Source organism: Lemur catta, chromosome 22 (assembly GCF_020740605.2).
Source record: "Lemur catta isolate mLemCat1 chromosome 22, mLemCat1.pri, whole genome shotgun sequence".
NCBI classification, from domain to species: domain Eukaryota; kingdom Metazoa; phylum Chordata; class Mammalia; order Primates; family Lemuridae; genus Lemur; species Lemur catta.
In genome coordinates this window covers 10835037-10848034 of record NC_059149.1, presented here as the reverse complement: position 1 = coordinate 10848034, position 12998 = coordinate 10835037, and the positions used below count along the sequence as shown (strand labels likewise).

The following is a 12998-nucleotide window of genomic DNA, read 5'->3' as shown; positions in this document are numbered from 1 at the left end:
AAGATGCAAGACCAAAAGAGAATAATGAATGAGGCCAGGTCCCCTGGAGCAGCTCCTCAGGGAACCAAGAAAAAGATAAATAAAACATGTGCAGGAAAGAGGAATTTTGAGTTGTAGGGGAGTGAGCTCACATGGGATGGCCTCCATTTTCGCAACAGGAAATAGGGCGGGCCAGGTGCAGTAGCTCATGCCTGTAATCCTAGCCCTTTGGGAGGCCCAGGTGGGAGGATGGCTTGAGGCCAGTCGTTCAAGACCAGCCTGGGCAACACAGCAAAACCCTCTCTCTACAAAAAATACAAAAATTAGCTGGGCATGGTGGTTCATGCCTGTAGTCCCAGCTGCTGGGAAGGCCAAGGCAAGAGGATCACTTGAGTCCAGGAGTTCGAGGTTGCAGTGAGCTATCATGACGCCACGGCACTCTAGCCAGAGTTACCAAGCGAAGACCCTGTCTCAAAAAAGAAAACAATGCAGGTGAGAAGTAGGAGTCTTGAGCAAAGGGAATAAAGTGGAGAGTATCTGTTGTGATGAACATCATCGTTTGGTCATAGAACGGGAATAAAATAGTTGCTGAGCTGCAAGGAAGGCCCAGGGCGAAGCCGCATAGCATCAGTGTTTTGATGATGCCACCGGGATAGTGTGTGACTTCCTCCAGGAGGGCCGGTCAGCCTGGGCACAGGTGTGGAGAGAGCAGGAAGGCGACAGAAGGAAGGGACACAGTGTAGGGGTTAAGCAGCTCGGAGTGAAGATGGACATGTGTTCAAACCCTGACTCTGCCGTTTTCTAAGTTACTATCTTACCGAACCTGTGTCATCATCTTTAAGATAAGAAATATCATCCTGACCCCATAGGTTTTTTTTACGAGCATAAGAATGAGAACATGTCTCTAGTGCTCAGAGAAGCAAGCAGAAAGTTAGTGCTCGGTTGCTGAGCCCCTCCTGTTGCTGAGAGGTGGTCAGGCAGCACGATCAGGAAGACAGAGGGTAACAGCCAGACAGGCAGGGATCTACAGCAGCGGTCCCCAAACGTTTTGGCACCAGGGACTGGTTTCACAGAAGACAGTTTTTCCATGGACTGGGCAGGGGGGTGGGGGCAGGGTTCGGGATGATTCAAGCACATTACATTTATTGTGAGCTTTATTTCTATTAGTATTACATTGTAACATATAATGAAATAATTATACAAATCACCATAATGCAGCATCAGTGGGAGCCCTGAGCTTGTTTTCCTGCAACTAGACGGTCCCGTCTGGGGCTGATGGGAGACAGTGACTGATCTGACAGGAGGCGGGGCTCAGGCGGTGATGCCAGCTATGGGGAGCGGCTGTAAATACAGATGAAGCGTGGCTGGCTTGCCCGCCACACAGGTTCATAACAAGCCACGGATCAATACCAGTCCGCAGCCTGGGGGTTGGGAGACCGCAGATCTAGAGCATTGATTCTAGAGCCAGACTGCTGGGGACTGATTCCCAGCTCTGCTGCTTCCCAGTCATGAGGCTTGGGGCAAGGCAAGTAATCCTTCTGCCTCAGTTTACACGTTTTAATAAGGAAATTTTTACAAAGTTGTTGGGAAGATTAAAATGAGCTAATACATGTAAAAGCACTAGAACGGTGCCTGGTAAACGCTATTTAAGACTTCGCTTCTATTGTTGTTAATTATGACAATAAAACAACAACTACAGTAGCAACCATGAAGTTTTAGAGGAGGGGAAATTGGAAAGGCAGAGATGTTATGAGATTCCAAGGATTGTGAATATAATTGAAATTGCTCACCACGGTTGACCGTGGCTGACCACTTAAAGGCTATTTTCTGATGCGTTTAATTAAAGAAAAAAAGTCTTGCTTCTTGATGACAGCAAGTATAAACAACTCTAACAATAACTTCTGTTATGTCATATTTCAGCATGCAGTTAAATATGTTGGCAGGTCACTTTGTATCCACAGCACTGCCTTTGCTGAGGGGGCTTCCTAGGCCCTCTGCAGCCCGGCCTTCTAGAGGATTCCAGCTCAGCAGCTGGCTGCTTAGTCTTCCGTTTGCTTTGGCTCTCTCAGGACTCCCTTGGTGAATATTTACCATGTGTATCGCTTAGTAATTCACAGCCTCTTAGATACACCAATTCAAGTTTGTTTGTTTTTCTGAAATGGAAGCGATGGCCATTCTGCAATATCTAGTAGAATATCATATGTTTTGAAAGGTACTTGCCGTGTCCCTTTGTTAATTCTCTGTAAGTTATCTGAATCCTGCAAAGTAGATTCTAATCTGATATGTAGTTAAGTTCATAACACGAGAATTGAGTTATATTTCCATTAGCAAGTGGCATCAATACGTCTTTCAGATGGGAGTCATGCAAGGAGAGGAAGAGAAACCAAGCTCACAGCCTTGCTCTTGAGTCCTTTGGGGACACTGGTTCCTATAAATGACTGCATGTGACTCTAATTCATGAAACCATCAAACTTGTTAATGCCTATTCCTGGAGCTATGAAGTTCAAAGGGGCTTTGAAAGGTCATCTAGTCCCTCTCTCCAGCTTTGCCCAAAAAACTAAAATAAAATAACTGCAGACTATCGTATGGTCATGCTGTTTTTTAGGGACTTTCCGAAAGGAGATTTCGCAATCTCCCTCAGAAATACAATTTGGTTTTTAACAACCCTCATTGTAGAAAAGGTCATTTTAATATCTAACCAGAGTCCCAATTGCTGTAATAAAAGGTCATGTCCTCCTTGTCAGTTCTTGTTAAAGATGGTGAAGAGTTGGTTACTAGCTTCCTCATAAATGAACGGGCATTGAACACCTTCCTACCCTGGGCCTGTTCTCTTCTTACAACAAACTTTATGTATTCAAGATCACAAGGAGGTCACTTTACAGTTCTCTTTGCTCCAGGCCAAATGAACCCATAAACATTTCCTCTCTGGGGTCCTAGGTCCAGCTCCCTGTTAATCTTTGCAGCCCTTCCCTGCAGAACTTCTGTTCCCCTTCCGGCAAGGAGCACATTCCTAAGTAGTGTGTCTGACTAATTTGCAACACAAGAGATTTCTCAGTCAGTTCTGGGAGTTGGTTTTTGTTTTCTTTTGGGGGTCTTGGTTTTTTTTTTTGTTTTTTTTTTTTCTTTATGCCTATAGATTGTACACAACAGTTTTTTCTGCCACCTAGTGAGTTCTTCCAAGCTTTGCCTAAAGCTTTTGTGACTCTGGGAGGGAAGAAAATAGGGATGAAGAAATCAGGAAAGACATCGGTTACACATGGGTATGTAAAGCTTCGTTTATGAAACAGAAAGTCGGAGAAAAGTATCCCGTGCCCACGACAAAGCAGAACAGCCTGCTTGCTGGATGCTTTTTGTTCACAGGCACTTTGAGCAAACAGCCCAGCAATGTTGTATGTGAGAGACTGGGTAGGTATTAATATAAACATGCATACGTGTAAATGTAAATGAAAGGAGTCCTCGCAGCAGGAGTTCTAAAATCAACCTAGGTCTGCGGTTTCTTTCATCCTCCTTTTCTCACAGTTGGAGGCCAGGCAAGCAATCAATAAATAGTTGTTCACGGTGACTGGCAAGTTTCCCCAGGACATTGTAAGATATCACTGCTTTTGAGGAGTTTAAGGCACTTAGGGAGAACAAACCAACTCGTTGGCATTTGGAAAATCAACAATAGAGAGTATGATCTACAATGAGTTCTAGGAACCACAAGTGATGTGAGGTCAGGAGACCATAGGTTGGCGGCACGGCTGGGCTGGCCAGGACAGGGTCACCTTTTGGGGGGAGGAGGACCTCAGACTGGCACCTGACAGATGGGAGCTAGAGATGCGTGGGGTCCTCATGCCTGGCAGGGTGGCAGCGTATTGCACTGACCACTTCAGGGGGGCTTGTGCTCGCAGGTGTCCACCTGGCAGGGAAATTAGCTGTCATTGCATTTGGAGTGACCAGCAGTGCAGCAAGGAGGCTGAAAGCGTGCGCACAGGAGTGGACGTGACAAAAACTGTCGGGCCCTGTGCAGTGACCGTGCCATGCAGCCCTGTTGTTGGAGTGAATCTCCCGGGAGAGGGTGGTGGGGGCTTCCAACGTTCCTCTGCCTCATGTGTGTGTGTGTGTGTGTGTGTGTGTGTGCACGCATGCACACGTGTGTGTGTGATGATTCAGCAGGGTGCCCTCCAAGCCCGTGTGTGCGCACACACGTGCACACCCACGACTCCCTCCTGCCCCCGTGCAGCCAGAGTGGAAAGCACGGGATGGAACCTCGGGTGCTTCCAGGGCCAGCCCTGAACACACGGGAACGAGAATCGCTGTAACATTTATAAACACACAGGCATCTTAATAGGGAAAACCACTCTACCCTCTTTGAAAGAAAGATTGGAGAACAGTGGGGCAGAGGGGAAAAGTGAGAGAAAGAATGAGGTGAAGTCCAAGTGGGTAGATGGAGAAGAAACGAAAAAGAAAAGAGACGAAAGAAGCACAGTGACCCAACTTAAGAATCTGAGCTGTGGGTAAGGATGTCTGATGAAATCTCTGGAGGTATAAAATACTCCTTGAGTACTTGTATATACCTCTGTAGCTGCTCTTGGAACACGGGATCTCATCATCACAGTCTGGTCTTTCGCCATCTTTGGATAAGAAACGACTGAGAATATGGGCCACATGTGAACTCATCCATGTGGCCTCATGGCTGACCCTCAACAAACATTTGTTGAATGAATGAAATTATATTCTGAACTTTGTCACTCCCGGGACAGATGGTTAGTGTAAGAAAATCACCACTCCACTCATCTTTCCATAGGACTCCCTCTCTGCTGATGCTTTGCTTTTAGATCAGCTGTCCCTCCAAGTGTCAGGGCGAGCCCTCTGCAGAGCCAGCGCTCATGGTACAAATAGACTCTGCAGATGTCCCTGGGAGAGGGAACACCTTGAACCATAGCAAACATTTATACTTCTGTCTAAAGGCACATGTAGGTTCATTTCCTAAAAGCAGGATGCTGCTTCTGGAGGGAAAATGAGAATCCCGGTCACCCGGGTAGCAAGGAAGTAGGAACATAAAGAACAAAACGGGAATCCGGGGAAACAAAGACAACTTGTTCCTGCTGCTCAGTTTTGTCTCAGGCTGTTCATGTCCAATGATGTCCATTTCCAGCCCGAGCACTTAGCCCTGGTCCTCCTCCCGGCTTCTGGTTCTTTCTCCTTTAGTACCTGGGAAGCTAAGGATGTCTTTGTCTCTACTTTGTCAACTCAGCAACAGAGCAGCTGCCTTCAGTGCCCTGCCAGGCTGTTTCTCTGTGTGTGCTCATTTGCTGAGCAGGTGTGTGCTCCCCAGATACACCTTTTAAGGTGATAGTGTCATCAGTCAGCAGTGCCCAAGGAACCGGAGGGAGGGGAGGGAAAAGGCTAATTGGTTTCCATCCAAAGTCCCCATCGCGGTTTCTGACACCCTGGCATGATGCATCTGTTGTGTTCCATGTCCTCTCTCTGCGCTGGGTACAATTATTCCCTCCAAGGGACTTAATGCAGTAGAGGGAGGTGGGAGCTTAAGTAGAATGATAGTTGCCCTCTTTCTTCCCCATATGACAAAGGGCAGACGTGGAAACCCTGATGTTGACGTTAATCATCGCGCTCATGGTTCTGGGTGGTTGGAGAAGTGGTCTCCGTCTGTGCCTCTCTCCTGTTGTCCCATCCCGAAGTTGGAACCGAGATCTAAATCACAGCCTGATTCTCAACACCCACCCTGCCATTCTGGTTATTAAATGTGTTGGATAAACCCCCGACCTTTCGGATACCATTCTTTTGGATGGTTCTCTCCCTTGCGAATTATTTTTATGTGTTTATTGCCCTATTACCGAACTGGTTCTGCTTGATTTCCTTGTTCACTCTTTAATTTGGTAGCACCTTATTTTACAGTCCACTAACTTTGTTAAAAATAAATTCCCTTTACGCGTGTGGTTAGTATTGCTCGTTTGATAACATAAGTACCGTATTAGGGTGCGGCAAATCCGTAGTAAGCGCCGTGCAATTACAAGGTAAATATATGATGGGTTTATTTTATCCTCCAAGCCCAACACAGGGTGACAGAGTAATTACTTTCGGACCCATTAAGTGTACTTACCGCATAATCTGCAGGAAGACTAATTATGTAGTTAGCACTTGCCACCTTCCATCCCGCACACTTTCTGAGATTATACCTTCTGCAGGATTATGTTGCCTCGGGTAAATCTCTTAGGCTGACTTGCAGTAACCACTGTGAATCTGCTTCAGGAATAAACCCCACCCAGTGTACATGTAGAAAAAGAGTTGAAAAGCAGCTACCACACACCTTGGGGGGCAGGGGAGACACCCACATTCTCGATTCAAACTAACGCTTTTATTTTTGCTTTGCTCATGCATCCAATAGGATGGAGTAGGAGAGGTATGGGAGAAACAGCATGTGCCCCCTAGAAACCAATCCTCTTCCACAGTCAAGTATTAGCGTCCAGCATATAATTGGTGTCAGAAAACATTGACCATGGACATGACAGTACCCGGGACCGAGACCTTCATACCTCACAATACAAATTCGCTCATGATGACTGTATGCGTTAAACGGATGTTGTCAGTGTTCTCTGAATCGGAATGATTTGTGCCAAAGCTCAAATTCATATTTGTGAACCCTGGTCTTCTCTCTCTTGACTCATAGACCGTGTGTTCTCTCTTCTCCCCAGACTGCTCTCTGGGAATGCATGTGCCCCGGGTCATATACAAGCAGAGCAGCTCACCCATATTCTGTCATTGTGTGTGGGTCTGTCCTCCCTCCCGTAAAGATAAAATGTAAAAAGTGCTTTGCAGGTAATCACGACTTCCTAAAATAAGTAAGTGAAGGAGTTGTCTGCTTTTACTAGAAAAAAAATGTTATTTTTTCTTTGCAAAATTGAGTCTCTCGTTCAGGAGTCTGTTACGTGGTAAGCTACCTTCATGCAGTTAAGATATGTGACCAGCATCCCTTTGATTTATGCAAGGCATTTTAGAAACATGATTATGGAGTGCAAGAGAGTACAGCGTGTGGCTAGCTCCACGTGTCATTTTCTCAGAGCAGTAGCTCCAGACATCCAGTAGCATTTCATTTTGTATCCCCGGGGTGGTCCTTCGGCTTCGGGCCTGTGTTGGTCACTGAGGGTTTCTCTTGTGTCTTTCAGGCATCGAAAATGCCAGCGACATCGCTTTGTACTCGGGCTTGGGCGCCGCCGTCGTGGCCGTGGCGGTCCTGGTCATTGGCGTCACCCTGTACAGACGGAGCCAGAGTGACTACGGCGTGGACGTCATTGACTCTTCTGCATTGACAGGTGGCTTCCAGACCTTCAACTTCAAAACAGTCCGTCAAGGTCAGCGGCGCAGGTCCCCCAACGCCTCGTGCTCGGGGCCACAGGCTACCCTCACACAGAGACCCGCGCGCCCTGGGCCCTGTGTGAAGGTCGCTCTGGGCCCGGGGAGCCGCCACCAAATTCCAGGCTCTATGGAGGGGTCTGTTTGGGTCCTTGGTTACTGCAAGGACAAATGGATCTCAGTTTATCATTAGCAGCGTTTTAAATTAGGTATTTCCATCTTTAATATAGTGTGCGCATAATGAGTTATTTTATCTCCAAGTATCCAACTTTCTATTTGAAGAAGCCCACTTTATGAGGCTGCATAATTAGCTTAGTTAACTAAAATGCCGATTATTCAAGGCTGAGGACCAGCTCCGACACCACAACCTCCCAGGTATATTTATTACACTGTTCATGAGCTGGAGTTGTTTTTGTTATTTCAATGTAAATAAGTAAAAGGAGTTTAGAGACTATATGATGGGGTCAAGTTAGCCAAGGGAAAAACTGAAATTCCGGCCGAAATAACTCTCAGCTGCTGCCAGGTCCGAGCAATCTTTTATTGGGGAGGGAAGGAAAATCTATCATGTCAAAGTATAGCAAGACTCATTTTCAAAACAGAGTCATTTAATTTCTCTTTTACGAACCAAATCTATTCCTGATTGCGAGGTGGGGATGAGACAGACACGGCTTTTGTTTTAGAAAAAAATGAAACTGTCTCTCTTCAGAGGATGACATTTTCTACCTTGACCCTCACGGTCAATATTGTCACTTTTATTTCGGTTTATTGTGCATCCGTAGTGCCTGCAGTACAGGACAAGAAGAAGTCTCAGTGCGTGGCGGTGATTGAGTAGACGGGCTTCTGAAGTAGGAACCCAGGCACGCCAGGAAAAGAAACTGCGGGATGGCCGAGAGACAAAAGTCACCTTGGGGCCCTCAGAGTTAGGCTTCAGATAGAGATACATCCGTTAGATCTGGATAAATCATTCAATATGTGTGATTTATGCAGAAATAAAGCCAAATGAAGAGCTGGTTTTTATGCCACATAAAAACTAGAAATATATTTCCATCAGACAATAAGATATCAGTATCTCAGACCATCACACTTGAAAATAGAAGAAACGTATTAGGGTGAGAGACAAGTTTCGTGTCTAAGTCCACAGGCTCTGAAGTCAGTTAGGTTTGAGACTAAAACTGCCGTACGACCTTGTCAATCAGTGATCCTCTCTGAGCCTCAGTTTTTACAGCTATAAAGTGGGGATACTAATATCCACCTCACAGTGTTCTTGGGAGGATGAAATTACCTGCAATAGCATGGGTAAGCCCTGGGTGTATGGAAAGTGCTCATAAACATAGTGAATATGGTTCTAGAAGCTGGTTCTTTCCTCTCACCCAAGCACGGGATGCCAGCATGTTCCATAGAGCCCCAGCTGGCAGGCAAGAGGGGTGGTTTCCTGGTCTCCACGTGTCTGGGGCATGCTGACTTGTCTGAGCTTAAACATCTTGTTCCTGAGGGGTTTCTCAGAGCTTACGAGTGTTGTGAATCTCTAAGGGAATACGTAGCCTTGCCAAACTTATTTGACTGTTGTGCTTTTTATTTTTGGCCGAGAATCTCACAAACTAATGATAAAAGGAAAAGCCGTTTGGCAAATGCTACTCTCCTTGTATTCATTGCAATCATCTGTCTCACAGTGGAGTCCGTGTGGTTTTCACGTCCCCGTCATAGAGATAACCACATCTGGAGCACGACACCCAGTGTGCCGGGAAGGTGAACAGTGAAACTTTTAAATAGAATGCCAGATTTGAAAAAGGATTTCCAAAGAGAAGATTAGGGTGACCAGGGGTGGGTGACCGGCCCTGGTCAGACTTCAATCACATTGGCAGCCAATTTTCTCCAACTGTGGACTGTGTCATATGTACATGCTTTTGTAATCAGGCATTTGCACCACTGTGCTAGCTCCCTCCAGGAGAGATTTTTGCTTCTTCGTGTCACATGAGCTAGGGGGATGTTTTAAGAGTAGCCAAAAATTAAACTTCAGAAGGTGAAGACTTGAGATAAAACAGCCAAGTGACTTAAGGATATGACTTTGGAGGTCTCCGTGGAAACTCCTGTTGCAAACTCTTTTCAGATGTGAGGTAGTTCTTCAGTCCCGCTTCTTGACTGGGAAGGCCATAAACAAAAGCAAGGTTGTCACCTACAGAACTCAACACAATCCTGTTAAAAAGCACAGCTCCCCGATGGCGCCTGTGTCTCACAACAGCCCCGAGCATGAGCAAGATGCATCATCCGGGAGCTGTTAGATCCTCAAAGTTATTTCGTCGCATTTGTGTATTTTCCTCTGTGATTCTGGATTCTTAGAGCATCAGAACAAGAGGTGGGAAAAGTCAGAGATTATAGATTTCCTGCTGGCGTTGCTACAAATTATGAAAATGGAAAAACAATAGAGGCTAATACAATATGGCCTTAGAATTGCAACATTTTCCAAAATATCATACTTTAAACATTGTTGTCAGGCCCCAAAGGAAAATTGTTTGGGTTTCAATTTGAGATGTCACATTGACAGACTGATACGGGTGGGAGGCCTGGGACTGAGGGTTATTTTGTTACTTACTAATAAATGAGATTACTTCATCATGAGAAAAATAAGATCGCATTTCTTAATATTTGGCTTGGAAAAAAATTGGTGGGCCACAACAGATGACAAAGCCCCATTTCTCATGTTTTTGTAAAGATGATTTTTTGTTTTTGAGACAGAATGGAAGCCATTCTAAGCTGCTCCCCACGTAGAATCTGAGTCCCAGACTGTCCCCATGTGGTGCGTTCTGTCCCTCTCAGAGTGACATACGCGTTATTAGAGCAGATTGGCCGCTCAGAGGTGGTGCGATTCGTGAGGTCCGCTGACCCTTTTGCTCTGAGGACACATCGTTTCCTCCCCCAACTCCAGAAACTGCCCAGCATTCCACGTGGAACATGCTGGAACCAAAGCAGCTCCGGTTATAAACAGCACTACCTAGTCACCATGCTGTGTCATCTCTTGCCATTTAAAAGGAACAGATGTTATTTTTGCTCCAAACTACATTGCAAAACATCTTTTTTTGTGTCGATTTTTAGCTTCTCTTTGCCAGTTAAAAGGATGACATAAACAATAATACCTGAGTTAGCTGCCTGACAGAGTGCCAGAAATGCTTGTTTTGAAAAGGTAGCATGTGAAGGTCTTGGGGAAGTGGAGGATTGGGGTCAGCAGCATTCAGAGAACGCACTGTGGAAGCCCAAGCTCTGGATTCAGAGGCTCTGGTCACTAATGCCCAACCTGGCGGCGTGGGTGGCTCGGGTTGGAGCAATTGGCAGCCACGCACGTTGTCGTGCAGTTAGTAGAGGCGGGTGTAAAGGGGTAACCGAGGTGCCTTTTAGTTTCTGAGTGACAGATTAATTTTCTTTTACCAGGTAACTCCCTCCTCCTGAATTCCGCCATGCAGCCAGACCTGACCGTGAGCCGGACATACAGTGGACCCATCTGCCTGCAGGACCCTCTGGACAAGGAACTCATGACTGAGTCCTCGCTCTTTAACCCTTTGTCGGACATCAAGGTCAAAGTACAGAGCTCATTCATGGTTTCCCTGGGAGTGTCCGAGAGAGCAGAGTACCACGGCAAGAACCATTCCGGAACCTTCCCTCATGGCAACAACCGAAACTTTAGTACGATGCATCCCAGAAACAAAACGCCCTACATCCAAAATCTGTCATCACTCCCCACCAGGACGGAACTGAGGACAACTGGTGTCTTTGGCCATTTAGGGGGACGCTTAGTGATGCCAAATACAGGTGGGTGGTAAGTGTGTGTTTGCGTATTTCCCAGCATTTGTTCAAACATGTTATACTTAACGCATTTTGTCCCATCAGAGCCACCTTACGATGTTGACCATCCCCTCATCCTCCACCAGTCTGCTTATTTACACAGCAAACCAGAACCAACACTGAGATTAGGCTTTGCAGTCTTCATCTCTGCAGGAACGAATGTTTCGTGTGATGTCCCGTTAGGGTTGATAGCCGTATTTGCCCAAAAGGTTTGGGTAATCCTCAGGGTTAAGCTCCTTGGAAATATATTTCCTAGAACATGATGAGGAAGCACCAAAAACGTTCTTGGCATGACTGACACGTACCATGTGCATTCCCAAGCATGTGCACTGGTAGGTGACTTCATGCAATGGCACTCGGAGTCTAAGTTCAGTGGGAACTGACCTAACAGACACTCTCAGTGTCCACAGACCTTGCTGTAATGTTACTGTAGGATGAGCAATGATGAGGGCCATTGTGGAGTTGCTCTTTGGAATTCAGTTCCAGGGCTATGTCATCCATGTCGTGAATTCTCATGTATTTTTTTTTTCCCTCCTTTTGGTTGGAAGAGAGGAGATTTTCTTGATGTGTTGACAGAATACTTAAGGTGTCCAGCCCAGGTCACTTTTAAAATGACATCCCATCTATGGATTAGTCATCAGAGTTGCCACCTAAGACCTAAGTGGATGGGCAGATGAGGTCGGTTTCTCCTCTGATTTCTAGACAACAAGAATTAGGTGGTCCACAGAGTCGGGTGGTGTTGTGTTGTCCACTGAGAGGGGAGAAAGTCCACCGGCTGCAGGTGTTATTAAACCACAGGTCAGCATCGAGTCAGGGCCGTCACAGCTGTGACAGGTTTCTCTCTGGGATGGCACTAACCAACCTCTCAAATCAAACATTTTATCTCATAAAATGAGATCTGTAATAAGACTAGTCTGAGAACTACTCTTCTAGCTAAATGGCTCCTCTGGTAGCTTAGTGACTTCAGACTGAAATTCATTTCAGGTTGACAAATGTTGTCTTGTTCTGTCCTAGAGCAGTCACTTCCTTAAAAACTTCATTTCCAAATGTATTTAATTTCATAAAAATAGCCCTCAACTGCAGCCCTAATTGGAAGGTGTTTTTTTTTTTTTTTTTTCCCTTCACCTTCCAGTTCTCTAAATCTTCCTTGGTCAGCATTTTAGGACAGGGGAAGGATCTTGGTTCCAATGTATGAGTATCTGTAGGTGATGTGATTCTTGCATTTGATAATTGGCAGATAAGAGCCTCAATGAGTAATAAATCAGTCAGCCATATTTACCAATTACCCTCCCTGTAAGAATCCGTAGATTAGACATGTGTGTCCTGAGGAACGAAAAGAACCCCTGCCCACTCAAAGAGAATAGGATATGCACATCAGTTGCACGTTGAGTTACTGTGCATTTATTTCATCTCCTTGTTCGAGCTCATGCTTGGCACTTAAGAGACTCTCAGTAGTAACTGGTTGAACAAATTGGCCAATACTCCTTCCTCTCCTCCTCTGCTAGTTTGTGTGTGTACACATATTTAACACACATGTGCAGAGAATGCCAAGACCAACCCATTCATTGGCTATGTTTGTTTGATATTCATCAAAGAAAGTGAGGAGATGAAATCATGGAGAACCAGAGATTTTTTTTTCTTCCCTCTGAACTGAGAAGCACTCGTGTTGCAAACTAAAAGTTCCGATAGCATTGTCAGTGATTCCCAGTTTCTCTATGAAAGCGGCATGTCGAAAGGCCCTGACGAGCAGTATGGGCAAGACTGAAGCTGCTCACTGGGAATAAGTTTGAGGGAAAATAAATGTGGGAAAGTGAAACATAGGTTCTGTTATT

General features: G+C 45.7%; 1 protein-coding gene across 1 annotated transcript in view; it reads left to right on the top strand.

Annotated features, from left to right (window-relative positions):
* Window positions 1–12998, top strand: part of UNC5D (unc-5 netrin receptor D) — a 494392-nt gene that overhangs the window by 416708 nt on the left and 64686 nt on the right. The window contains exons 9-10 of the mRNA XM_045535353.1: window positions 7146–7331; window positions 10756–11133. Coding sequence (XP_045391309.1) covers window positions 7146–7331; window positions 10756–11133 — 564 coding nt within the window. The remainder of the gene's footprint in view (window positions 1–7145; window positions 7332–10755; window positions 11134–12998) is intronic.